The following is a 27,547-nucleotide window of genomic DNA, read 5'->3' as shown; positions in this document are numbered from 1 at the left end:
CCCAAGGAGATGAATACGCGCAAGTGTTTGGTCCAGTGAGGATGACAAAGATAAAAAAAAAAAAGCCCAGCTAAGACTCAAGGCACAGAGGAGTTTACGCAAGGGGCCCATGCTGGGACTGAGGGGGCGCGGCTCCTGGAAATAATGCAGAAGCAAAACCTTCTTCTACTTCCTGTCCCCAAAACCCACCACTTCCGGCCTCAGCAACACTATCTGTGTGCTCCAACGCCCTCCGTCCCAGTCTGGGGGCTCCGCCTGCCCCTCCACAGCACCCAAGCTGTCCCCAGCCCCGAAAAAGGCTGCCTCCCCTTTGTTCCTCCACCTCCGGATCACTGTCCTGGTTTCTCCAAACAGCTTCACCAGCTTTCCAACAAGCCCCTCTGGCCTTCCAAACTTTCCCCTGCACATCCCTGAAGGCCAAGCCCACGCTCCTAGCCCCTCTACTATTCTGATCCTAACACTCACTGAACCTACCCCCATCGCAGCACTTAGCCCATCCATCCACTCTTAAACCAGTCAACCGGGGACTTCCCTGGTGGTTCAGTGGTTAAGAATCCGCCTTCCAGTGCAGGGGACACAGGTTGACCCCTAGTTCTGGAATATTCCACATGCCAGGGCTTCCCTTATAGCTCAGTTGGTAAAGAATCCGCTTGCAATGCAGGAGACCCTGGTTCGATTCCTGGGTTGGGAAGATCCCCTGGAGAAGGGATAGGCTACCCACTCCAGTATTCTGGCCTGGCGGATTCCATGGACTGTATAGTCCATGGGGTCACAAAGAGTCAGACATGACTGAGCGACTTTCCCTTTCACTTTGGGGAATGGAGCCCACACACTGCAACTGCTGAAGACGGCACGCCCTAGAACCCGCGCCCAGCAATAGGAGAAGTGAGGCAATGCGCACCGCAGTCAGGGAGAAGCCCTGCTCGCTGCAACTAGAGCAAGCCCAAGCGCAGTAACGGAGACCCAGCACGGTCATAAATACATAAATAAGTGAATAAAAATGAAAACAAAACAAAACACACAAACCCAGACACCTGGTTTAGCCCCCTGATTGTAAGCACCAGGAGAACAGGAGCCAGGCCTTGCTTTTCTTTGCGTTCTCCACAGGGCCTTTCACAATCCTCAGTATACAGTAGGTGCTCACTGAATGCACAGACATCTTGTCCTGCATTAGGGGGTGTCCTCCTTGAGTGTAGGGGCAGAGGTGGCCCTGTTGATCTTATTCACGAACACTTTCCATGTGCTTCAAGCGGTGCCTGGTCAAACAGCAGGCGCTCCTTAAATGCCTTGTGAAGCTATAAAGGAGTGGGTACCGAATGAGGGGTCGCTGTCCCCCTACGATGTGAGTTCCTAAAGGCGAGGACAACGGCTTTGTCCTCTTTGTACCGTCTGGTAGCACCTGGAAGGCTGCCTGGCTGCCAGAAATCATCTCCTTGAAATAGCAGGACTTGAAATATCTCTCTCTGTGAGATAGAAGCACTCACCTTTGCTCGGGCTCTGGAAAGAGCTGGGACAAGGAGATGCCGCAGAGGGCGGCGTAGGTGAAGCGGTTGGCCTCGGTCAGCTCCCGGCCCGTGGGCAGACGCGGCTCCCCCTCCACACCTGGCTCAGCCACCCGGGGCAGCCTCGGGCCCGACCCGTCCCTTGCGGCCATTTCCAGTCCTGCAGGGAAAAATCCCAGTGAAAGGCTGCTTTCAGCAGGTTGGCAAAGCCTCCTTCAACAGGACACAAACTACCCATCATAAAAGAAAAAACGGATGAATCAGCCGTCATTCAAATGAAAAACTTCTAGTTACCATCTTTAAGAGACTGGGCGGTGGGGGATGGGGAGATATTTTCAAATGTGTTTATCACAAAGGCTGAGTATCCCCAGAAGGATAACAACTCTTACAAGTCACTGAGAAAAAGAAACAAAGCAAATTTTTTTTTCTTTTTTTTTTTAAATTTTATTTAATTTTTAAACTTAACATAATTGTATTAGTTTTGCCAGCAAAAGACCTGAGTAGGTACTTCACAAAAGATATCACGTATCTTTACAAAAGTGGTCTATAAGCACGTGCGGAGATGTTCAACATCATGAATCAGAGAAACAAAAATAAAAACCCCAGTAAGACATGGCTACTCACCCATCAGAATGGCTAAACTTGAAAACCTGACAACACCAAGTGCTGACAAAGAAAAAAGACAGAAGAACTTGCAAACATACTGGCGGAGTGTGAATCACCCACTGAGGACACGGAAATGAAAACCTCCAGTGAGGGATGTCCCTGGTGGTCAGCGGCTCGGACTCCACTCCCCTAGTGCAGGGGGCCTGGGTTCAATCCCTGGTTGGGGAACTAGATCCCACATGCTGCAACCAAGGGCTCGAATGCCGAAGACTAAAGATCTTGCAACTAACACCTGACCCAGCAAACAAATTTTAAAAGGAAAAAAGCCCAAGTCCATTCGCCTATCAGAATGGTTAAAACTAAAAAAGACCTATAATACTAACAGAATAAGCAGCAAATAGAACTTTCATATGCAGCTGGGGAAAATGTAACTTGGTATAACCATAGGCAAAATGGTCTCACTTTATCCAGTAAAGTTAAACAAATGTCTTCCCTGCTGCTGCTGCTGCTAAGTCGCTTCAGTCGTGTCCGACTCTGTGTGACCCCATAGATGGCAGCCCACCAGGCTCCCCCATCCCTGGGATCCTCCAGGCAAGAACACTGGAGTGGGTTGCCATTTCCTTCTCCAATGCATGAAAGTGAAAAGTGAAAGTGAAGTTGCTTAGTTGTGTCCAACTCTTAGCAACCCCATGGACTGCAGCCTACCAGGCTCCTCCATCCATGGGACTTTCCAGGCAAGAGTACTGGAGTGGGATGCCATTGCCTTCTCCAAATGTCTTCCCTACACCCCAGCAATTCCACTCCTGAGAAATGAGGGCTTATGTCCCCCAAAAGACATGTACATGAATGCTCAGAGAAACTTCATTCGTAACAGTCCTAAATGAAACCACCCACACATTCACCCACGGGTGGATCGGACGTCCTGTGTCTAGTCATGCCATGGAATGTACACAGCAATGAAAAAGAACAAAGCCTGACGCACAGGCTTCAACACGAGTGAATCTTAATGATAAGCAGACAGTCATTCGCTAGAGCGTATACTGTAGAATTATGTTTATATGAACTTGAAGAATAGGTCAAACCAATCTATAGCGAGAAGGGTCAGAAGAGGGGTTGCCGTTGGAGGAATACTGGCCCAGAAGGGATACAGAAAGGCTTCTAGGTGAAGAAAACGTTCTGTATCTTGACCCAGGTGGTGACTTTAAAATCCACTGAACTGTATACTTAAGATTTGTGTATTTGGGGGACTTCCCTGGTGGTCCAGTGGTTAAGAATCTGCTTTCCGATGCAGGAGACGTGAATTCGACCCCTGATTGGGAAACCAAGATCCCACATTCTGAGGGGCAACTAAGCCCCACCGCAACAACTGAGCCCGAGCTCTCTGGAGTCCATGTGGCACACGAGAGAAGCCGGCATGGCATGCCGCAGAGAAGCCCAGCGCAGCCACAGAAGAGGGGCAGGGAGCGAGTAAGGCCTCCCTGCCCTCCCTCTGCCCCTCCCTCTACTCTGTTCTTCTTTGCCGGCGGCTGAAGTGGACGGAGGGAAGGCAGGCATAGGGACAAACCCCGCCAAGCCAGGCCTCCAAGGGCCCTGGGAGGGGGGACCAGGAAGGGTAGCCAGCCGTGACCACAGGCACTGCAGATACAAATGCAGGCTCAGGACCAGGCAGACAGTGTGATGAGAAGAAGGTGTGGGACTTGGGGAAGCTCAACCTCTCTGCACTGAGATTCCTTCACCTACAAATGAACTATAATAGTATGTGTCTGGAAGATCTGTGCAAGCAACGAGGAACACCGCCGTGCAAGTCAGTATTTATAAAGCACTGAAAAGACAGAACTTGGCACTGGGCTCACACTACATTAATGTTAAAGAAATAAATTAATAAAATTATCAACAAACAAGTGCTCAGCACTGTGCCTGGCATGCAGCAAAGGGGCATAAATAAGAGTAAGAGGCAACCAAAGGGACCCGTCGCTGGATGCCAGGCCCCCAGGCTGCAGTTTTAACACACACTGTCTCAGCTGGCTCTACGAGCCAGGTACTAACACACTAACACTTTCTCCCTGTTCCTGGGGGAACAGGCTCAGAGGAGGATCTGGGCCCGGGTCATATGCCAGAGAACAGCACAATAGAACCCAAAGCTAGACCTCTTAGCCAGACATCTCACCCACCATCTCTTGTTTTTTTTGTTTGTTTGTTTTGCACCATCTCCGTTTTAAACATTCGTCTTATTGCCCAGAGATTTCTAGTTTAATACCCATATGCCACACTGACTTTGGCTCACAATTCATTCTCATCCAGCTGAGCAATAAAATCTTTTGTTCTCAAAATATTTCATCTATGGAGGGATTATTTAAAAGTTTGTTGGCAGCTAACACGGCATCTGTTTTTCAAAATAACTCTGAGCTAGTTAAAGCCACAAGCCAACATCTGGACAGCAGGCTAACAGCTCACAAAGCACTGTAAATCCATTTAATTCTTACAATTGCCAGGTAAGGTTAAGTAGCATGTGAGGCATTATGACTCTCTCCTGTAACTACAAGCTCAGAGAGGTCAAGTGATTTCCCCAAGGTCACACAGTAAGTACGTGATGAAAATCAAACCAGACTTTGGTTCCAAACCCCATGTTCTCTCCTCTGCATCAGGCACAGGGATTCTCCTCCCCTCATTTCAGATGGAGAAACTGAGGGCCAGACAGGTTAAGACCTTGCCCAATGTCACCCAGCAAGACTGGCCTCCAACGGTTGCTCCAGGAACCCAGGTTCAAGATCTTTTGGAGTGGATTTCCCTAGCTCCTTGCTGACCAAGGGATTCTCAAGAGTCTTCTCCAATATCACAGTTCAAAAGCATCAATTCTTCGGTGCTCAGCTTTCTTCACAGTCCAACTCTCACATCCATACATGACCACTGGAAAAACTATAGCCTTGACTAGACGGACCTTTGTCGGCAAAGTAATGTCTCTACTTTTCAATATGCCCTCTAGGTTGGTCATAGCTTTTCAAGGAGATCAAATCAGTCCATCCTAAAGGAAATCAATTCTGAATATTCACTGGCTGGACTGATGCTGAAGCTTAAATTCCAATACTTTGGCCACCTGATGCGAAGAACTGACTCACTGGCAAAGACCCTGATGCTGGGAAAAATTGAAGGCGGGAGGAAAAGCGGATGACAGAGGATGAGATGGTTGGATGGCATAACCGATTTGCTGGACATGAGTTTGAGCAAGATCCGGGAGCTGGTGATGGACAGGGAGGCCTGGTGTGCTGCAGTCCATGGGGTCACAAAGAGTTGGACACGACTGAGCGACTGAACTGAACTCCCTGGCTCAGATAATCAGCACAGACCATGGCCGTGAACAAAGGGCACAGCAACAAACCATGAACTAAGATGATGACCGGGGGCAGTGCCCGGCCTTGATGTCAGCAGACTCGGCGATTCCTACTACCTTTAATCAGCACCACCATGTGCCACTTGGAGACTGGAGTAACTGCTGCTCCTACCCAGAGGAGCCCACGGTGGTAGTTTATTGACCCTATGTTAGGTCTCAGCTCGAGAAGACACAGCCTTCTAATCAGAGAATCCTAAGCTGGCCTGCCTCTAACCACAGCGGGGAAGAGGGTGTGCTGAGTGCCCGAAGAACTCAGCTCAGGCCAAATTCATCCATTCATCCGTTCGTTCATCCATTCAACAAAATAAACTCGTGACGCCCCTATAAATCCATTCTCTGCACAGCAGCCCGAGCGGCCTTGTTGTCACACATAGCGGTCATGTCACTCCACTGCTTAAAGTCCTCCAGAGGCCTCCCATCGCCCCAGGATGAAGACCAGTCCTTTCATGGTGGTCTACACAGTCCTGGTCTGGCCTCTGCCTGCCTCTAAATCCCAGCCTGTACACCCCCTGCCCACCGCGCTCGCTGCACTAGAGCCACACTGACTGTCTTTTCGCTCTTCAATACGCAAGCTGGTCCTCCCCCTGGGCCTCTGCACCTGCTGTCCTCCCAGCCCGGGACACTTTGCATTCGCCCTTCACATCATTCTGGCTTCAGCCCGAATGTCACCTCCTCTAGGCCAAGCTACTCTGCTTCTCTAACCAAGTCCGCTGTTCTACTTCTGTAATACCTACTTCCGTCTTAAGTAATATACTTTTAGAGTATTTGTTTACTTGTGTGCATAAGGAGAATGCTAACTCCCCGAGGCAGGCCCTAGGTGTTTTTTCACTGCTGTACCCAAAGCTTTCTGAGCCAGCCGTGGAATATGGTTGGTGTTCAAACACTACTTGCTGGATGAATGAAGGATATATGATGCAGGATGCCCTGTTCTGGGCAGGCTTGGGGCAGATCACTGGACAAAACTGACAAATTCCCTGCCCTCAAGGGGCTCACATTCAGGAGGGAGACAGGCAATACTATACTGATACGTCATAATCATAATAATTTAAGTAACTTGCACATAATCACACAGCTACTAAGAGGTGGAACTGAGATTTTTTTCACTCAGAGGAACTGAATGCATGATCCATGCTCTGAACAGTCACTAAATAAATAAGTAATGAGTGAAAGTGTTAGTCGCTCAGTCGTGCCCGACTCTTTGCAACCCTATGGACTGTAGCCCGCCAGGCTCCTCTGTCCATGGGATTCTCCAGGCAGGAATACTGGAGTGGGCGGCTATGCCCTCCTCCAGGGGCTCTTCCCCACCTGAAGACTGCACCTGCACTGAGAGCCTGGGGTCTCCTGCACGGCAGGTGGATTCTTTACCATCTGAGTCACCAGGAGGCAAGTGATGAGTAAGTAAGCAGATAAACAGGTAAATATTCAGTCAAGTACTCGGTGACGGCCAGGGAAGAGCAACCAGGGAGAGCGGAGTACGCAGTGATGAGGAAGGAGGGGGTGGCAGTGGCATCAGGCGAAAGGGGCCGTTCCAGCAGACGCCTGCAGGAGCTAAGATGGGCCGGAGAAGGCGATCTAGGAGGAGAAACAGGACGGTGGCAGACACAGACAGGTACCAGACGACGGCAAAGCAGTGGGGCAAGTGCTGCAGCAGAGGAAACCCAGACAGCCAGACACGCAGAGGAGAGCCCGGCACTGGCTTCCCGGAGAAGGCGACCTCAGATGGAGCGGGGTCAGTGGGAAGAGAGTGTTCCGGCAGAGGAGACAACGTGTCAGTCCCAAACGGAGAAGACAGAAGATGCTTTTGAAGAACCAAAAGGATGCTCAGCGTAGCCAGGGCTTGGGCAATGGGTGGGTGTAGAGGCGGGGAGGGAAGAAATGAGGTTGCAGGGGAAGTTGCCAGGGGCTACACCCTGAGGGGACCAAGTGCGCCTAGCAATGGGTGGGTGTAGAGGCGGGGAGGGAAGAAATGAGGTTGGAGGGGAAGTTGCCAGGGGCTACACCCTGAGGGGACCAAGCGCGCCTAGCTGAGGAGTCCAACCCGACTGTGCAGGCCAGGGCCGCGTGCAGAGCTGAGGGAGGGTGCACTGGGCCTCTCAGCGCTATTTCTGCAACTGCCCGTGAGTCCATAATCAATTAAAAAGAAACAAGCAGTGCGGCATTGCTATAGAATTTGAGAACCTCAACTTAAAATAAACCCAAATTAAATGTTCACCTCCACTTCAAATCAATCAGTTAATTTACCAAACACGTACCAGATGAGTACAATAAATATTACAGATGCTGTCTTACATGCTGGGGAGCCAGCAGTGACTAAGACACACGGACAAGCACCTTCCACCATGCAGATACACTGTAGCAGGGAGACAGACGACAGGTAAACTCAAAACATTTAAATTAAGATCATTCTATTCCACACAAGGAGTTGGAAAGAAAATAGAGAACACTGAAAAAGAAAGATCATTTTAAACAATGACGAAAGTTCTGAAGAGAAAGAAACCTTATATAATGCTTATCCAGATTTCAAGAAACAACCTTGGGCCTCCCTTCTCTCTAAGTCTGAAAACAGGCTGTTCAGCTTCTTGGAAGTTCCTGGAGAAATACGCAAATTGCCTTGGAGGAACAAACCAGAAAAACCAGCCCGCAGGTCCATAGCGTGTGGGACTGGGAGGAGGCCTGTGGGAAAGAGGGAGGTTAGCCCCAGGGCCCAGGGGAGCCCTGACCCTACTTCTGACCTTTGTCCCCCAGGTCTGTAGGCATCGATCATTCATCGAGAGCAGCCTGGCTCTTGGCATGAATTGTCCGTTCCAAGTCTTCATACCCTGAGCCATGGGTGCTGCACCCGCTGCTTGGCTAGCCTGGCGGCAGAGGGCTGGCACTGGATCTCCTCCACACCAGTATTCCGGGGCCCAGCCATTTGCGTGCCATGCAGTGAGTGCTCAGAAATCACCTGTGACGTGAGCAAGTGAATGAACGAGTTTTGAGGTGTCAACAAAAGCTAGATTTTCCTGGTTATTCTCTTTGGAAAGGCACTCCTCACCCTCCCCTCGAGCATCAGATGAGGAAGGCAGATGCAACAAGGGCCCAGCACCTGAATTACCCAGAGACGCCCCAGAGCCCAGCGGGAGCAGAGAGAAGGTGTTTCTGAAGAACCAAAAAGATGCTCAGCGACCCAATAACGCTCAGCCCAAGGACGCCCAAAGATGCTCAGCGACCCAAACTTCAAATAATCTGAGCTTCATCCTAACAGGCCATTTTCTATGTTCAAGGAGCCAGAATACTTTCTGCCTCTTCAGGTCTCTTTTTGGCCATGCTGTGTGGCCTGTAGAACCTTAGTTCCGAGACCAGGAATCGAACCCAAGGCCCCTGCAGTGGAAGTGCAGACTCTTAACCCTCCAAAGGGTTTTTAATCGATTACCATCGGTAACATCCTTCCCCTGGATGTTACCTTCCTACGAGGCACGAGCATGTAGTATGACTGTAAACCAGGAGATTCAAGCCACAAGTCCAACCATATTAAAAAGATAGACAAGTAAAATGCCTGGAAGAACAGTCATCACGGGGATCTCTGGATGGTGGGATACCAGAGACTCTTCTGGATTTCCCCAGTGCCACAGAGCTGTATTCTTTTAAACTCTTAAGACAGTTATTTCATGTCTCGACCTGCATGGAGGGGATGGTTGGACTTACAGCAGGGTGGCTGACACTGACTGTCTGTACACTGGGGTGGAGTGGGGCGGGTGGGGGTTGGTGGCTACAGATTCTGTATGATTTTAATCTTTTCTATGTTTAAATTTTATGAATTTTCAATAATGACTGTGTATTGACTATAAGATCAGAATGAAGAGATTTTTTTTAAATATTTTTTTTTTGATGGGGACCATTTTAAAGTCTATGAATTTGTTACAATACTGCTTCTGTTTTATGTTATGGTTTTTTGGCCTGGAGGCATGTGGAATCTTAGCTCCCCAGCCAGGGATCGAACCCACACCCCCTGCATGGGAAGTAGAGGTCTTAACCACTGGACTGCCAGGGAAGTCCCTGATGGATTATGATTTTAAATCATAATATGGTGTGCTGATGTCAGCTCAGACTGGCACCTCTCCCAGATCTACGTTCAGTGATGCTGGGAGCCTGAAACGGGCCTCAGAGGGGTTATTTCCATCACAGAAACTGGCAAGTGCCACGGACGAAGGGAATCTCTTTTCCAGGGAGGTGGTTAACAGTACATCGCGGGATACACAATACGATGCAGCTGTGTTTCTAAAAAACACCTCACAGAGTACAGAGCACACAGACCACAAGGCGATCACAGAGCATAAGGACCACAAGGCGATCACAGAGCATACGGACCACAAGGCAATCACAGAGCATAAGGACCACAAGGCGATCACAGAGCATAAGGACCACAAGGCGATCACAGAGCATAAGGACCACAAGGCGATCACAGAGCATACGGACCACAAGGCGATCACAGAGCATAAGGACCACAAGGCGATCACAGAGCATAAGGACCACAAGGCAATCACAGAGCACACAGAACACAAGGCGATGCATCAAACGCTAATGGTCCTGACGCACACACTACCGTGTGCAAGTGAAAGTCGCTGAGTCAAGTTCAGCTCTGAACCGTCCATGGCATTCTCCAGGCCAGAATCCTGGAGTGGGCAGCCTATCTCTTCTCCAGGGGATCTTCCCAACCCAGGGATCAAACCCAGGTCTCCCACCTTGCAAGCACATTCTTTACCATCTGAGCCATAAGGGAAGCTCAAGAATGCATGAGTGGGTGACCTATCCCTTCTCCAGTGGATCTTCCTGACCCAGGAATCGAACCGGGGTCTCCTGCATTGCAGGCAGATTCTTTACCAACATCAGTTCAGTTCAGTTGCTCAGTCATGTCCAACTCTGCGACCCCATGAACTGCAGTACACCAGGCCTCTTTGTCCATCAACAACTCCCAGAGTCTACCCAAACCCATGTCCATCAAGTCAGTGATGCCATCCAGCCATCTCTTCCTCTGCCGTCCCCTTCTCCTCCGGCCCCCAATCCCTCCCAGCATCAGAGTCTTTTCCAATGAGTCAACTCTTTGCATGAGGTGGCCAAAGGATTGGAGTTTCAGCTTCAACATCAGTCCTCCCAATAAACACCCAGGACTGATCTCCTTTAGGATGGAGTGGTTGGATCTTCTTGCAGTCCAAGGGACTCTCAAGAGTCTTCTCCAACACCACAGTTCAAAAGCATCAATTCTTCGGCGCTCAGCTTTCTTCACCGTCCAACTCTCACATCCATACATGACCACTGGAAAAACCATCACCTTGACTAGACGGACCTTTGTTGGCAAAGTAATGTCTCTGCTTTTAAATATGCTATCTAGGTTGGTCATAACTTTCCTTCTAAGCAGAAAACATCTTTTAATTTCATGGCTTCAATCACCATCTGCAGTGATTTTTGAGCCCCCCAAAATAAAGTCAGCCACTGTTTCCCCATCTATTTCCCATGAAGTGATGGGACCAGATGCCATGATCTTCGTTTTCTGAATGTTGAGGTTTAAGCCAACTTTTTCACTCTCTTCCTTCACTTTCATCAAGAGGCTTCTTAGTTCCTCTTCACTTTCTGCCATAAGGGTGCTGTCATCTGCATATCTGAGTTTATTGCTATTTCTCCCAGCAATCTTGATTCCAGCTTGTGCTTCTTCCAGCCCAGTGTTTCTCGTGATGAACTCTGCATATAAGTTAAATAAGCAGGGTGACCATATACAGCCTTGACGTACTCCTTTTCCTATTTGAAACCAGTCTGTTGTTCCATGTCCAGTTCTAACTGTTGCTTCCTGACCTGCATACAGGTTTCTCAAGAGACATGTCAGATGATCTGATATTCCCATCTCTTTAAGAATTTTCCACAGTTTATTGTGATCCACACAGTCAAAGGCTTTGACATAGTCAATAAAGCAGAAATAGATGTTTTTCTATAACTCACTTGCTTTTTTGATGATCCAGCAGATGTTGGCAATTTGATCTCTGGTTCCTCTGTCTTTTCTAAATCCAGCTTGAACATCTGGAAGTTCACGGTTTACATATTGCTGAAGCCTGGCTTGGAGAATTTTGAGCATTACTTTACTAGCGTGTGAGATGAGTGCAATTGTGTGGTAGTTTGAGCATTCTTTGGCATTGCCTTTCTTTGGGATTGGAATGAAAACTGACCTTTTCCAGTCCTGTGGCCACTGCTGAGTTTTCCAAATTTGCTGGCATATTGAGTGCAGCACTCTCACAGCATCATCTTTCAGGTTTGAAATAGCTCAACTGGAATTCCATCATCTCCACTAGCTTTGTTCATAGTGATGCTTTCTAAGGCCCACTTGACTTCACATTCCAGGATGTCTGGCTCTAGGTCAGTGATCACACCATCGTGATTATCTGGGTCATGAAGATCTTTTTTGTACAGTTCTTCTGTGTATTCTTGCCACCTCTTCTTAGTAGCTTCTGCTTCTCTTAGGTCCATACCATTTCTGTCCTTTATCAAGCCCATCTTTGCATGAAATGTTCCCTTGGTATCTCTAATTTTCTTGAAGAGATGTCTAGTCTTTCCCATTCTGCTGTTTCCCTCTATTTCTTTGCATTGATCGCTGCGGGAGGCTTTCTTATCTCTTCTTGCTATTCTTTGGAACCCTGCATTCAAATGAGAATATCTTTCCTTTTCTCCTTTGTTTTTCGCTTCTCTTCTTTTCACAGCTATTTGTAAGGCCTCCTCAGACAGCCATTTTGTTTTTTTGCATTTCTTTTCCATGGGGATGGTCTTGATCCCTGTCTCCTGTACAATGTCACAAACCTCCATCCATAGTTCATCAGGCACTCTATCTATCAGATCTAGTCCCTTAAATCTATTTCTCACTTCCATTGTATAATCATAAGGGATTTGATTTAGGCCATACCTGAATGGTCTAGTGGTTTTCCCTACTTTCTTCAATTTAAGTCTGAGTTTGGCAATAAGGAGTTCATGATCTGAGCCACAGTCAGTTCCTGGTCTTGTTTTTGCTGACTGTATAGAGCGTCTCCATCTTTGGCTGCAAAGAATATAATCAATCTGATTTTGGTGTTGACCATCTGGTGATGTCCATGTGTAGAGTCTTCTCTTGTGTTGTTGGAAGAGGTTGTTTGCTATGACCAGTGCGTTCTCTTGGCAAAACTCTATTAGCCTTTGCCCTTCTTCATTCCATACTCCAAGGCCAAATTTGCCTGTTACTCCAGGTGTTTCTGGACTTCCTATTTTTGCATTCCAGTCCCCTATAATGAAAAGGACATCTTTTTTGGGTGTTAGTTCTAAAAGGTCTTGTAGATCTACATAGAACCGTTCAACTTCAGCTTCTTCAGTGTTACTGGTTGGGGCATAGGCCTGGATCACCGTAATGCTGAATGGTTTGCCTTGGAAATGAACAGAGATCATTCTGTCATTTTTGAGATTGCATCCAAGTATTGCATTTCGGACGCTTTTGTTGACCATGATGGCTACTCCATTTCTTCTAAGGGATTCCTGCCCACAGTAGAAGATATAACGGTCATCTGAGTTAAATTCACCCATTCCAGTCCATCTTAGTTCGCTGACTCCTAGAATGTCAACGTTCACTCTTGCCACCTCCTGTTTGACCACTTCCAATTTGCCTTGATTCATGGACCTGATATTCCAGGTTCCTGTGCAATATTGCTTTTTACAGCATCAGACCTTGCTTCTTTACCAACATACACACTACCATATGTGAAACAGACAGCCAATGGGAAGCTGCTATGTAACACAGGGAGCCCAGCCTGGCCCTCTCTGATGACCTAGAGGGGTGGGAGGGAGGCTTGAGAGGGAGGGGATATATATACACACACACATACTTACGGCTGATTCGAGTTGTTGTATGGCAGAAGCCAACATAGCATTGTAAAGCAACTATCCTCCAGTTTTAAAAAAAAGTTAATGATCCTTTTCATTCGGTGGCAGGGCTGTGGGCCTAGAAGTAATCGGTTTTTATTCTTTTTTTTCTGGATTTCTAACATTTTTCTGTCGCAAGCTTATTAGAGCTTTTTTAAAAGAACATTTACCCATTTATCTGGCTGAGTCAGGTCTTAGCCGCGGCACACAGGATCTTCCGCTGTGGCGTGTGGACTCTCTGCTTGTGGGGCAGAGGTGCCAGAGCACATGGGCTGTGGCAGGTGCGCCTACTCACCCTGTGGCTTGTGGGATGCTAGGTCGTCCTGACCGGGGACTGAATCCAAGTCCTTTGCATCCAAGGTAGATTCTTTACCACTGGGCCATCAGGGAAGTCTTTATTAGAGCTTTAATAATTAAAAAAAAATCTTTTAAATTAAAATTTGTTGTGTTTTTGATCACTAGAAGGGGAGTGCTTTATCTCACAAAGCCCTGGCCTCATGTGGCCCAGCTGAGCCAGTGTGGGTGAAGTCACGATTAAGCCGCATTCCTTTGACCAGCAGGTCTTATAATCAACAAGATGGACAAGGGCAACTCTCAGCCATCCGTGATGGTGGGCTGGAGGAGCCCAGGGTTCCAACTCCACAGACTGGCCCGTCGGATGGGGTGGGCCCTAAACTCTTTCAATCGCGGGAGTGTGGTGGCGGCTGAGGTTGGAGGCGGGGGGCGCCACCTGGACCGTGTACACTGGCCCTCAGTGGCCTCCACTCCTTGGTCTGGATAGGGATCAGGATCCAGTCCAAAGCTGAACCGAGAGTCTCAAGTATGTCTGAGAAGCTGGACTGATTCTGAGAGAGACGGCGAAAGGGTGCTGGATTCCTGCGGTGAGAAAAAGACCCTGCTGGTCAGGGCTGGAGGTGCCTCTGTGCCCGGGGCCACCTCACGTGCACAGGGCCGTCCAGCACATCACTGATGCGGGGAGTAGTCCCTACTCCCTGGGAATCTTGTCCCTGCCCAGGTGACACGAAGATCCCAAGGAACGCTGAGAAAGGTCCACCTCTGCCCCAGGAGAGCCCCGCCGCTCAGGGAAACGACACGCACACGGGAGGTGCCTGGGGGGATACCGATCCACGGCTGGACTCATGGCCCAGAGGCGGGATGCAGGCGGCCAGTCTGGAACGGGAACATGACTTTTGTCTTACAGGTCATATCATCAGTCACCAAAGAAAACACAGGCTGGGTTATTTTTGTCAGTAGTAGGGGGAGTTGGTCATTCCCAAACATCTGTCCTGGGTTCTACAGGCAGCCACGGAGGTGCTCGACCCACATTTCTTGATGGATGCCATAAACAATGCAGTGGGATTCCTTCTTGTAGCGGCAAAAATCCCAAAGTCAGCACCGAGGAGAAAATCAGATGTGGTCAACATCATCCCTGAAAGTCCTCTGTTGTTGTCATTTAGTCGCTAAGTTGTGTCTGACTCTTTGCGACCCCACGGACTGTAACCCGCCAGGCTCCTCTGTCCATGGGATTCTCCAGGGAAGAATACTGGAGTGGGTTGCCATTTCCTTCTCCAGGGGATCTTTCTGACCCAGGGATCAAACCTGAATCTCGGGCACTGGCGGGTGGATTCCTTACCACTGAGCCACCAGGGAAGCCCTGAAAGTCCTTTAAATCATCATTAAAACTCCAAGGCCTTTCGACTTCCTGGTGGTCCACTGGTTAGGACTGCACTTCCACAGCTGGGGGCGCAAGTTCAATCCCTGGGTGGGGAAGTTCTGCAGGACCTAGTCTTTAAAAGATGTCATGCAAGAATGAACTTCTTTTGTTTTTCTTAAAAGCGAGCCAACTGTGGCCTTTTTTTTTTTTTTTTAAATTTTGATGTGTGTGTGTGTGTGTGTGTGTGTGTGTGTGTGTTGGCGAGGGGATTGCGGGGTAGGGGAGCCCGGTGCATCTGGGGTGTGATGTTCTTTTTCTCTCTCTCTTCCTCTTTTTCAGAGTTAAGTGGCCACAGGTGAATTTTTAAATGAGTCTGCAGTACTTCAGTGAAATAACCATCAGTAGGGTTTCCCCGGTGGTCCAGTGGCTGAAACTCCATACTTCCAATGCAGGGGGGCCAGGTTCCATCCTGGACTGGGGAACTAAGAGCCAATGTTCTATGCCACAGCTAAGAATTTGCATGCTGCAACAAAAGATCCTGCATGCTGCAACTAAAACCCCATGCAGCCAAATTAAAAATAAATGAATAATATATACATCTGTTTTAAAAACAACCATTACTACAGAGATAACTACAGTGTCAGAGGAAGTCTGACGACCCAAGGAGAAGGAAAAACATTGGGCCAAAGAAATCTTTTTGTAATAAACAGAGCTACAGCACTGCTGTTAAGCCAGAAATTCTGAAGACTGTAGTTTAACGCGGACACACACACACACACACACACACACACACACACACACACACACACACACACCCCCCCCCCAAGACAATCCTGACATGGTCCTAGAAGCGGGGCTCCTAGGCAGGCCCAGCTTACTCCTCACTCTCAGCATTTTAGGAGACAAACCCACTCATTTTATACCTCTATGGGGAAGTTAAGCTGGAGGTCGGCGGTAACTGCACCATCTCAGGAGGTGTCTCGGCAGCAGTTTCAACACAGAAGAACCCAGAGGGTTTTGGACAATCCCAGCACAGACTGGAAAGAAAAAGAGGGAGTTGGCATGGAGGGCAAGCTCCCAGCCCACCCTGGCTTCGGGAGCCTGGAGGAGGGGCGGGGTGCTGGGGCAGGGCGGGAAGGCAACAGTGTGCTCCAGGGTGGACGCCCAGGTTCTCGGGTGTTTTGTCCTCATTTATCATCACGCCCTTCTTCCCTGACTCCCAGCAGAGTACAAGCTGCCATCATCTCTCTGGCAGGAGCCTCCTCTCCCACCTCTTTCCGCCCTTACCCCTAGCTATCCACCCCACAGCATCTAGAAAGCTCCACTCAAACGAGAGTCAGATCACGTCCCTTTCCTGCTCCAAACCTCCAGCCACTGCCTTCTCACCCAGAGCCTCCTCACAGTGGCCGCCGGGCCACGTGCACCCTGCCCTTCTCCTGCCGGGTCCTCCACTCATTTGGCTCCAGACACGCCTTCCTTTTGGCTGCCAGAGGGTCCCACCAGGCGTGCTCCCGCCTTTGCACGGGCTGTTCCCTTTGCCGGAAATGCTCTTCCCCTAGGTAACCACATGGTCAACTCCCTTCTCTCCTTCTGGTCTTTGCTTAAATCTCACAGCTCAGGGAAACCATGGCACCCCCAGCCTCTCCTCCCAATCCCTGTCAACTGGCTCCTCCGCCTGGGCCAAAGCAGGCCTCACTCTGACACACCATAGCCTTTCCTTGTTTATGTTTACTGCTTACTGTCTATCTCCTTCTGCCCACACGGAACATAGTAGGAACCGATAAACATTTGCTGAATGAAGGCGGTTTCCACTAGGGATAACTAAAGTATAATTTAAGCGGCAAATCTGCCTGGCAAGGAAGGGGGAGAAATGGCAAAGTCTGCAATGGTTCATTTGACTGACTGGTTTTCAAATTGGTCCACAGGGTCCCAGGGACCTCTCCTACTCTGACGGGCAAGAGAAGACACGGAGGCAGCCATCCATGCCCACCTTCAAATTGTAACAGTCAATGATCTAACAATGCCGCTTCTGCTTACATACCCAAAAGCACCAAAAGCAGAGTCTCAAAAAGGTATTTGCACACCCATATTCACAGCAGCATTTTTCACAACAGCTAAAAGGTGGAGCAGAGTACATCCGGCAAAATGCCAGGCTGGATGAAGCACAAGCTGGATGGAATCAAGACTGCCAGGAGAAAGAGCAACCTTAGATATGCAGATGATACCACTCTAATGGCAGAAAGCAAAAGAACTAAAGAGGCTTTAGAGGAACTACAGAGGAGAGTGAAAAAGCTGGTTTGAAACTAAAGATTAAAAAACCTAAGATCACAGCATCTGGTCCCATTATTTCATCATAAATAGAAGGGGAAAAAGTGGAAGCAGTGACAGATTTTATTTTCCTGAGCCCCAGAATCACTGTGGACGGCGATTGCAGCCATGATATTAAAAGACTCCTGTTCCTTGGAAAGAAAGCTTTGACAAACCTAGACAATGTATTAGAAAGCAGAGACATCACTTTGCTGACAAAAATCAGTATAGTCAGAGCCGTGGTTTTTCCACTCATGGATGTGACAGTTGGACCATAAAGAAGGCTGAGCACCAAAGAATTGCTGCTTTCAAACTGTGGTGCTGGAGAAGACTCTTGAGAGTCTCTTGGACTGCAAGGAGATCAGACCAGCCAATCCTAAAGAAATCAACCCTGAATATTCATTGGAAGGACTGATGCTGAAGCTAAAATTCCAATACTCTGGCCACCTGATGCAAAGAGCTAACTCACTGGAGAAGACCCTGATGCTGGGAAAGATTAAAGGCAGGAGAAGGGGGCAACGGAGGGTGAGATGGTTGGATGGCATCACCGACTCAATGGACAAGAATTTGAGCAAACTCCTGGAGATACTGAAGGACAGAGGTACCTGGCATGATACAGTCCATGGGGTCTCAAAGAGTCGGACATGACTCAGTGACTGAACAACAACAAAAAAAGGGGGAGGCAAGCCAAGTGGCCATTGGTGGATGAAAGGATAAACAAAATGTGTTATATACATACAATGGAACATTTTTCAGCCTTAAAAGAAGGAAGTTCTAACACGCTGCAACATGGATAACCCTTGCAAGGACATTATGCTGAATGAAATCGACTAGTCCCAGAAAGACAAACACTGTATAGCTCCATTTATATGAGCTATTTAGAGTAACCAACATCGTAGAGATAGAATGTAAAGTAGGGGTCGCCAGGGGTTGCGGAGGGGGTGGGGAAGTTGTTGTTTAGTGGGTACAGAGTTTCAGATTAGCAAATTGAAATGGTCTGGAGATTGATTGCAGAAGAACGTGATTATACGTAATGGTACTGAACTGCACAGCTAAAAATGGTTAGGATGGTGAATTTTATGTTCTGTGTATTCCATCACAATTTTTTAAATTAAAAAATTATAAATATTAGTACTTCGTAAATATTAGCCATATGCCACTCTTTTCCATCTCATTTCCTCCCAATGATTCTATAAGGTCGGTGCTATTATCTCTGTTTCATGGATGGAGAAAGAGGCCCTGACAAATAAATGGAAAGGCCACTGCATAAGTGATGTGGGATTTCAATGAGCACCTGGGTCTTAGCTCAAGGAGGGCCTACACTGCTCCTCTTTGGTCTACTTTATACACCGAGGTGGCCCAAAAGACTTCAAACACAATCTGAAAACTGCCAAATTAGAATCTCACTAGCTCCATCTTGAACCGAGCAGGACCTAGGGGGCCTTTATGTGACAGACCCTCTCCCCCATGTCCTCTGCCTGCCAATTGTTTATGGAAAAGCTATAGTCTTCCAGGCCTCCCCGGAGCCAAGAATTAATGATTGAAAGGACTGCGTCATGACAAAAGCAGCAGTTTGGCCAGGAGAACCGGTAACAATTTAAACAGTCATATGGCAGTCAAAGAATCTTTAGTTCTTCCCTGAAGTCCTTAGATAACAGTGTCTGATACACAGTCCCTGAGTTGTTTTACAGATGATAAAACCACTATCAAATGGAAGGATGCAATTACTCCATGACCACGAGAACACAGCCCCCAGACCTCCTGGAGCCTGAGGATTGCTAATGCTAACTCCTGTGATACCACCCTGTTACCTCACCATCAACCAGTCAGAGACTTGTGCACAAGCTGATCACACACTCTGTGACTCCCCTCCTTCAGCTGGTCTTTAAAACTGCTTCCCTGAAAAAGAAAACGCTTCCCTGTAAACTGACGCGGCCACTATGGAAAACCGTATGGAGGTTCCTTAAAACCACAAATAGAGTTGCCATATGATCCAGCAATCTCATTCACAGGTGTGTATCCAGAATAAGCTATGATTTCAAAAGATACATGCATCCCAATGCTATATCAGCATTGTTTACAATAGCCTAGACAAGGAAGCAACCTAAATGCCCCACAACAGATGAATCGATAAAGAAGCTGCGTTAAATATACACAATGGAATGCTACTGAGCCATAAAAAAGAATGAAATAATGCCATTCACAGCAACATGGAAGGCCTAGAGACTGCCATACGAGGTGAAGCCAGTCAGCCAGAGAAAGACAAATACTATCTGACATCACTTGTATGTAGAATCTGAAATATGACACAAGTGAAATTCTCTATGAAACAGAATGACTCCCAGATGTAGATAAACAAGGTCCGACTGTATAAAACAGGGAACTACATTCAATATCCTGCAGCAAGCCATAATGGAAAGGAATGTGAAAAAGAATTATGTATATATACGTATGACTGAATCACTTTACTATACACCAGCAACTAACAACACTGTCGATCAACTATGCATCGAAACAAAAACAAACACTTCCCTGAAACCCATCAGGGAATTTGGGTTTTTTTGGGAATGGCTGCCCTGACCTCCTGATCTGCCCTGTATAATAAATGCTGCACTTTTTCCTTCACCACAACAGGTCTCAGTAGCTGGACAGTAGATTGGTCTGTGCGAGTGAACAGACGCAAGTTTGGTTCAGTAACGACCCCACTTTTCAACTTTATTTTCCCCACTCCCCTTCTAGGCAGCTTTCCCCCAAGCTGAGCCGCTGCTCCTTTCAGCCTATGCTGGGTTTCCCACCTCAGGACGAAGCTCAAGCTGTTTTTTTTTCTTGGAGCGGATCCTCATCTCCAAATAATGCCCTTCTTCAAAGTGAAAGTGAAAACCTTAGTCGCTCACTCGTGTCTGACTCTTTGTGACCTCATGGACTGTAGCCTACCAGGCTCCCCTGTCCACGGAATTCTTCAGGCAGGAATACAGGAGTGGGTTGCCATGCCCTCTTCCAGGGGATATTCCCCACCCAGGGGTCAAACCCGGGTCTCCAGCATTGCAGGCAGATTCTTTACCATCTGAGCTACCAGAGGAGCCCCCTTCTTCAAAACCACAGCTTACAAATAAAATCAGGACTTCCCTGGTGGTCTGGTGGTTGGGAGTCCACCTGCCAACGCAGGAGACACAGGTTTGACCCTTGTCCAGGAAGACCCCACACGCTGAGGAGCAACTGAGCCTGCGTGCCACAGCTATTGAGCCCGCACACAAGTACTGAAGCCCGTGCACTTGGAGCCCATGCTCCGCAACCAGAGAAGCCACCGCAACGAGAAGCCCACACACAACTGGGGAGCAGCCCCTGCGCGCTGCAACCGGGGAGAGCCCGCCGGCAGTGATGAAGACCCGGTGCAAGCATAAATTAAAATGAAAAGTCAGTGAAGAGCTCCGGCAGACTTACTCTCCTGATCCCAGCTCAGCCTCACCACTACCTTGCGAGGAAGAGACTAACACTGTCCCCATCTTACAGACGAGAAAACTGAGGCTCATAGAGGGGAGGGCCACACCGGTGGCAAATGGCAGGACCAGGATACCCATCTCCCCAGGTGCACGTGACTTGAGACCCCAATCCAGCTCCGTTTTACTAAGGGGCCTCAGGGGCTGCCATGAGACTTCTTGGATTTGTTCAGCCTGCCACCTCTGAAGCGCTGCGTATGCTTTCTCTGGGGGACCTCACCTCCTCTTGGGCATGAAGGCTGGTTGCCTACGTGCCTGTCTCCCCAAGCAGGATGGGCGGGGGGCAGTGGGTGATGCCCAGGACACCTGTGCTTTCCCACCTCCTCAGCAGAGCGCCTCCTTATGCAGGTGTAAGATATCAGGTGCCACCACTGCCCGGTGTGGCTTTTCGTAATCCAGTGTGCCACCACCTGGCAGTGAGGATAGGTTTGTCTATCTGTGGTCTGTCTCCCTCATTAGAGAAAGCTCCATGAGGGCAGTGGCTACTGTGTCACGTTCCCTGATGTCTCCTAGAACAGTGCCTGGCAGAGCAGGTGAAAGAAGGAATGAACACCTACCCTCACAGCTAAGAAGTGACGTGTGCAATTTTTCTTTTTTGATGAAGGACAATAGAATTTTAGATAAAGCAAGTCCACAGGTGCACTCAAGAGCTGCTCCCAAAGAGATTTCATTACTGAGCATCTCAGAGCAAACTCCGAGCAGTCCCAGAAATCATGAGGGTTACAGTTGGAGGTGGGGGTGTGTGACCGGGTGGAAGCTGAGATTAATCCCAGTGATATCTTACACAATTATACACAAGTATAATTACACTTTGACAAAAACCTCCCACATACCTGGGGAAGTCCTGTGGCCTGGGGAACTTGGAATGCCAGTCGAGGTTGGGATCAGATCTGACAGATGAGTTGTTACCCTGGAAAAAGGGAGCTGAGGGAGGAGAAGCAGTCTATAAGAGCCCGTGCAAAGGCCTTGAGGCAGGAGGCAGCAGCCTGCTTGAGTACAGAGGGCTACTGATAAAGTGGTCTGAGACACAGCTGGAGGAGGAGGCCAGGTGTAGGTGGGGCCCAGGTGGCAGGACTTTAAGGGCCATGCTGAGGTTTTTGTTCTTTACCCTAAGAAAGTAGGAAGCCACAGAAGGGTTTTGAGCAGAGGGTGGTACAATCGGATGGGTCTGGTTGTCAAGAGGAGGGTGGCAAAGTGGCAAGTGGGTTCGATACCCTTTCTAGCCCCCTTCTGCTCGTTGTAACATATTCAAGGCAGCGAGGGCCCCCCCTCCCCCATTTCATCTGCTACCGCAGTTTAAAATGTACAGCAATGGTCACAAAACCATCAGGTCATAAAGGACAGAGTGAGGATAAACCACCTAATGACATTTCTCAGGTCCCACGTGAGGGCCCGGGAGGCTGATCCAGCCACTTGCAGCCTCGTGGTACTAGTGCAGGGAAAGATGATCTCAGGCTCATGAGAAACTCTCCAGGCTGTGACGTTGATGAACTTCCCTCCCCACCACCCCAACCAGGGCAGCATGCGTCTTGTTGACCGCTGTACCCCAGTGTCTAAACGGTGCCATTCTGGTACATGCTCGGCCACGGCAACCAAGGCAGCCAACTGTGCCATCCAACCACTCCCAGGTCTTGGAAAGGCTCTGAGGGTGGCAGCTCTACACAGGGCCCTTTGTGGCTTTGGCCTCTTTCGTCCCAGTGACAACCCTGGGGACAGGTATTTTACAGGTGAGGCAACCGAGGCACAGACAGGTCACTTAGCTTGTTCAGGATGACTCCGGGAGCTGTGGACTGACGGCCTGAGCCACCTCTGTGTGATGCAGTACATGTGACCGCAAGGGTTCTGAGAGCTGAAACGCAGACCGCGACACACGCTCTATTTTCTGAGACAGCAGAGCAGGGAAGCTCAGGCTCCCAGCCTTCAGCCTCCCTCTGCCTCTTATATTTCTTTACGGAGAGCACTCACGGGTTATCCACAGGGTCACTGCTGCTGCTGCTGCTAAGTCGCTTCAGTCGTGTCTGACTCTGTGCGACCCCATAGACGGCAGCCCACCAGGCTCCCCTGTCCCTGGGATTCTCCAGGCAAGAACACTGGAGTGGGTTGCCATTTCCTTCTCCAATGCATGCAAGTGAAAAGTGAAAGTGAAGCTGCTCAGTCGTGTTCAACTCTTCGCGACCTCGTGGACTGCAGCCTACCAGGCTCCTCCGTCCATGGGATTTGCCAGGCAAGAGTACTGGAGTGGGGTGCCATTGCCTTCTCTGACAGGGTCACTACAGCCTCTAAATAAACACTACACCCTGGCTCACGCCTGAGTCGGCAAGGCCTCTGATGTGAGCCACAGCCTGGACCCTGCTCCCGATTTCCGAAGCCTTTCAGCACAGCACCACCAACGCTGTGAAGTATCGTGACTCCCACCTTATGACGAGAAAAGAAGCCAAGAGAGGTAGAATGACGCACTCGAGATTACACAGCTAGCTTTCCAGACTCTAAGGTCAGTTCAGGGACGCCCTCTACCCACCCAGCCCCTCCTCCCCAAATCCCTGGGGGTGGGGTTGGGGGAGCTCAGGCTGGCAAAACATCCCAAACAAGGCCCGGTAGGACTTGGAGCTGTGAGCTTTCATCCCTTCCTGCCCTCTTCTCCGACTTCAGGGGGAGAAGATTCCAGTGCTCCTCCTCATCCCTCCTCCCGCTCAGGCTGAAGGGCAGGGTTTACTCCACTCTCTGCAATTGCAATGTACCCCACCCAGCTACTGCTCACCCGCACCGCCCCCCCGCCCCACCCCCCGCTCCCCCACCCCCTCCCCCCGCTCCCCCGTCCCCCCCCACCCCCCGCAGCTCTTGTCTCGATGACTGCTGTATTCTCAGTGCCTAAACCGCACACAGTAGGCGTTCAATAAGTATTTGGTAGACGCCCCCAAAGCTTAAAGGGCTTCATGTTTCTGCCCTGAAATGAACGCTGTTAGTGAACAGAGAACTCACTGTTGACTCCTACGCCGCGTTAGGCAGTGGTGTCCAGACCAAGGCCTGGAGTCTAGCCCCGCTGTGGTCCTGCCTTCCTGCGCCACCCTGAGCAGGGCAGAGAGGAGACTGGAGGGGTGTGTGTGTGTGTGTGTCTGTGTGTGTGTGTTGTGTGTGTGTGTAGCCCTCCTCTGTGCCAGGTGCTGGGTCAGGCTCTGGAGTCGGAGAATCCAGGTTCTTATTCTGACCTCCTTCCCAGCCGAGTGGTCTTGGGGAAGTTCCCTCCTCTCTCTGAGCCTCAGCTTACCCAGGTGTAAAATCCCCCCCCCAAAGTTAGTAAATCGGTAGCAGAAATTCATCCTTCCTCTAACAATAGGAGTCAGGAGGCGGCCACCTGGGCTCCCTGTGACCCTGGGGCCTTTTCTCCAGAGGTTATTCCCAACACCTTCTCCTCCCTCCCAGTTTAAGTGTCTCCTGAGAGCTCAGAGGGCTACAGGGGCCAAAGAAGGCGGGGTGAGGAGCGCCCGAGGGGCCCCGTGAGCCACGGGGAAGCCCGGCGACCCCGGGTAACCTTGGGTTGGGCAAGCACCGTCCTCTCCCTGGCCCGGACCAGAGTCCTCATTTACCAGGGGAGGCCCGGCCTCAGTTTCCCCATCTGCGGCCAGGGCGTGTGGCTCTAAGCGCACTTCCGGCTCGGACGGAAAGCAAGAAGCCGCCCGGGGGCCTCGACTCCGGGCCGGTCGGCGCCGGGCCGCCGCCGCGCACTTGGCACCCGGGGTCGGGGGAGGGGGCAACGGGCCCGCGGGCCGGGCGGCGCGGGGCGGGGGCTCCCGCGGCGGGGCGCGCGCCCCTTACCTGACGGTGGCGGCGCGCCGGAGGCCAGGGCGCCGGGCTGCTCCGGCCCCGCCCCGCCGCCCAGCGCCCCGCCCCGCGCGCTCCCGGTGCTTCCGGGCTCCGGGCCCCGGAGCGTGTCCCGGGGTGCCCGGCTCAGGCAGGGACCCGGCAGCCCCGCGCGAAACTCGCTCCGTGGGCCCGTGCGCCCTCGGGGACGCCGCGCGGCGCCCTCGCGGGTTCGGCTTTGCGGAAAGTGCTCGCCGGACTCGGTCCCCCAACGCCGAGAGCCGCGCGACCATCCGGGGGAAATCGTCAAAAGCAAATGATGTGAAATCAAAGAGCAGGCCACAGACACAGCCTTCCCACCTAGGTAGACAGCCCCGTGAAGTTCACAGAGCGTTGAGATCTATCCAGCCGTCAAGTTTCCCTTCCGTTTCTTTGCCTTTGAGGTTTCCCCTGCCTGGCGCTGCAAAGACTGCAGGCGGGAGGAGAAGGGGACGACAGAGAATGAGATGGTTGGATGGCATCACCGACTCGATGGACATGAGTTTGAGCAAGCTCCGGGAGTTGGTGATGGACAGGGAGGCCTGGTGTGCTGCAGTCCATGGGGTCGCAAAGAGTTGGACATGACTGAGCGACTGAACTGAACTGCCTGGTGCTGCAACCCTGGCTCTCCCTGCCGGTGCCCCACCTCGCCCACCCCTCCTCCCCCCCGCCCTCCCCGCCACCACCCTAGGGTGGCATCTGTGAGTCTTCCCCATCCACCCAGCATGTCCAGTCAGAGAAAAAATAGTTCTGAACACCTACGTGTGCCAGGTACTGTTTAAGTGCCTGGGGAATCCCACTCCAGGCTTCGCGTCCTGTTCTATGTCAATTGTAGTGCTTCTCACTCTGTGAAATTGTTCTGGTTTATCTTCCCATTTCTGTTTATTGCCTGCGGTCCCCACTAGAGTTTAAAAGCCAGGAGAGTCAGTCCTCTGCCGTGTGCCCAGCCCCAGGGACTGAGAATGATTCTGAACCCAGTACTTGGTTCAGAATGATATAATGAATGTGTTCAGTTCAGTGCAGTTCAGTCACTCAGTCATGTCCGACTCTGCGACCCCATGAACCGCAGCACACCAGGCCTCCCTGTCCATCACGGACTCCCGGAGTCTACCCAAACCCACGTGCATCAAGTCGATGATGCCATCCAACCATCTCATCCTCTGTTATCCCCTTCTCCTCCTGCCCTCAATCTTTCCCAGCATCAGAGTCTTTTCCAGTGAGTCAGTTTTTTGCATCAGGTGGCCAAAGTATTGGAGTTTCAGCCTCAACATCAGTCCTTCCAAAGAACACCCAGGACTGATCTCCTTTAGGATGGACTGGTTGGATCTCCTTGCAGTCCAAGGGAATCTCAAGAGTCTTCTCCAACACCACAGTTCAAAAGCATCAATTCTTTGGTGCTCAGCCTTCTTCACAGTCCAACTCTCACATCCATACATGGCCACTGGAAAAACCATAGCCTTGACTAGACGGACCTTTGTCGGCAAAGTAATGTCTCTGCTTTTTAATATGCTGTCTAGGTTGGTCATAACTTTCCTTCCAAGGAGTAAGCGTCTTTTAATTTCATGGCCGCAATCACCATCTGCAGTGATTTTGGAGTCCATAAACGTGTAAATGGACCGCATTCCTCTAGCAATCCTGTGAATTCTCATCACATGTATTCTATAGGAAAGGAAACTGAGGCTCAGGTCAAGGTTGTGCAGAAGCCACAGTGATCTCAGGTGGTCTCGGCCTGCAGTGGCTTGGAGTGGAGCTTGGGTTCCCAGAGCAGAGACTGAGGCCAGGTTCCTGTTGTGAGAGCACCAGATCCTGGCCACTAAGTCAGCCAGTGGCCAGTGACCAGGCCCTGGCCCTTTGGCTGTGCAGAAAAGAATTCCCACAAAAACAGAAAGTAGTTAAACAAGTGAGGTGTTCATTAGGAGGAAAACAAGAGTACAGTACTCAGAGTTGCTAAGTTGCATCCTTGTGGTAGTTTGAATTACTTTTATGGCATTTTTTCCAGGTTTTCTCTGGCCAATCATTTTGATTTGCCTGATTCTGAGTCCGTATTTGGTGTGTTTCAGGATCCTCTCTAAGGCTTCGCTGGTGGCTCGGATGGTAAAGAATCTGCCTGCAATGTGAGAGATGTGGGTTCCATCCTTGGATTGAGAAGACCCCCTGGAGAAGGGAATGGCTACCCCCTTCCAGAATTCTCGCCTGGAAAATCCTATGGACCGAGGAACCTGGCGGGCTACCGTCCCTGGGGTTAGGCCTGACTGAGCAAGTATCGCTTTCACTTTCAGGATCCCCCCATGTGTCAGTGCTCGTCTCTCAGCCAAGGTGGATTCTGGTGAAGAGGCTTATGAGTACTTGATATCACTTACTATGAGGTGATCCCTCCTCCCTTTTTGACCTCCAAGGAGCCTTTCTGTGCATGTGTGGTCAGGGAGTTCTTGACTTTGAGAATGAGGAATATATGGTCTTTTATCTCTTTACCTGGGCAGGGCCCAGCCTCCTTCGTCATCCCACTGTTACGGAGCTTCTGTCCACAGGGAGAAGCTGTGCCACCTAGGGCCCATCTCTCTCCTGCCCCCGAAGCAGTAGTGGTGAGCCAGGGTGAGTCACTGCGGCCACAAGCTTGTCGCTGTTACTCCAGGTGAAGACAGCCCAGTGCTGTGAACGGGAAAGGCACCGATCAGGGTCAGAGACCAGCTTCCAAGAAGCCTGTGACTCATGCATCTTGTGGAATGTTCTAGGCTTGTGTCTCCTCATCTCACTGGCCACTCAGGACAAAGAGTAGCAGCTCTCCTTTCCTGTGAGGCCACTGTGAGGGTCAAATGGGTGTGCACATGGGAGGTCTATCTCTGAGCAC

The 27,547-nt window shown here is 50.1% G+C and overlaps 1 protein-coding gene across 10 annotated transcripts in view; it reads right to left on the bottom strand.

The window, feature by feature from the left end:
• TMCO4 (transmembrane and coiled-coil domains 4) overlaps window positions 1-24,719 on the bottom strand; it is a 105,083-nt gene extending 80,364 nt beyond the window's left edge. For 5 of the 10 annotated variants that reach the window (XM_024983166.2, XM_003585798.6, XM_024983177.2 and 2 more), the window contains exons 1-3: window positions 24,676-24,719; window positions 15,982-16,095; window positions 1,485-1,662 (exon numbers count right to left, since the gene is read on the bottom strand). In XM_024983166.2, coding sequence (XP_024838934.1) covers window positions 1,485-1,654 — 170 coding nt within the window. In that variant the 5' untranslated portion in view covers window positions 1,655-1,662; window positions 15,982-16,095; window positions 24,676-24,719. Of the gene's footprint in view, window positions 1-1,484; window positions 1,663-15,981; window positions 16,096-20,160; window positions 21,291-21,695; window positions 21,787-24,446 lie in introns of those variants that run through there. The other 5 variants (XM_005203348.5, XM_024983142.2, XM_059879979.1 and 2 more) reach the window with 5 other exon arrangements.
• Window positions 24,720-27,547: the final 2,828 nt, after the last annotated feature.

This window comes from Bos taurus, chromosome 2, assembly GCF_002263795.3.
Source record: "Bos taurus isolate L1 Dominette 01449 registration number 42190680 breed Hereford chromosome 2, ARS-UCD2.0, whole genome shotgun sequence".
NCBI classification, from domain to species: Eukaryota; Metazoa; Chordata; class Mammalia; order Artiodactyla; family Bovidae; genus Bos; species Bos taurus.
This window is presented reverse-complemented; position numbering and strand designations above follow the sequence as displayed.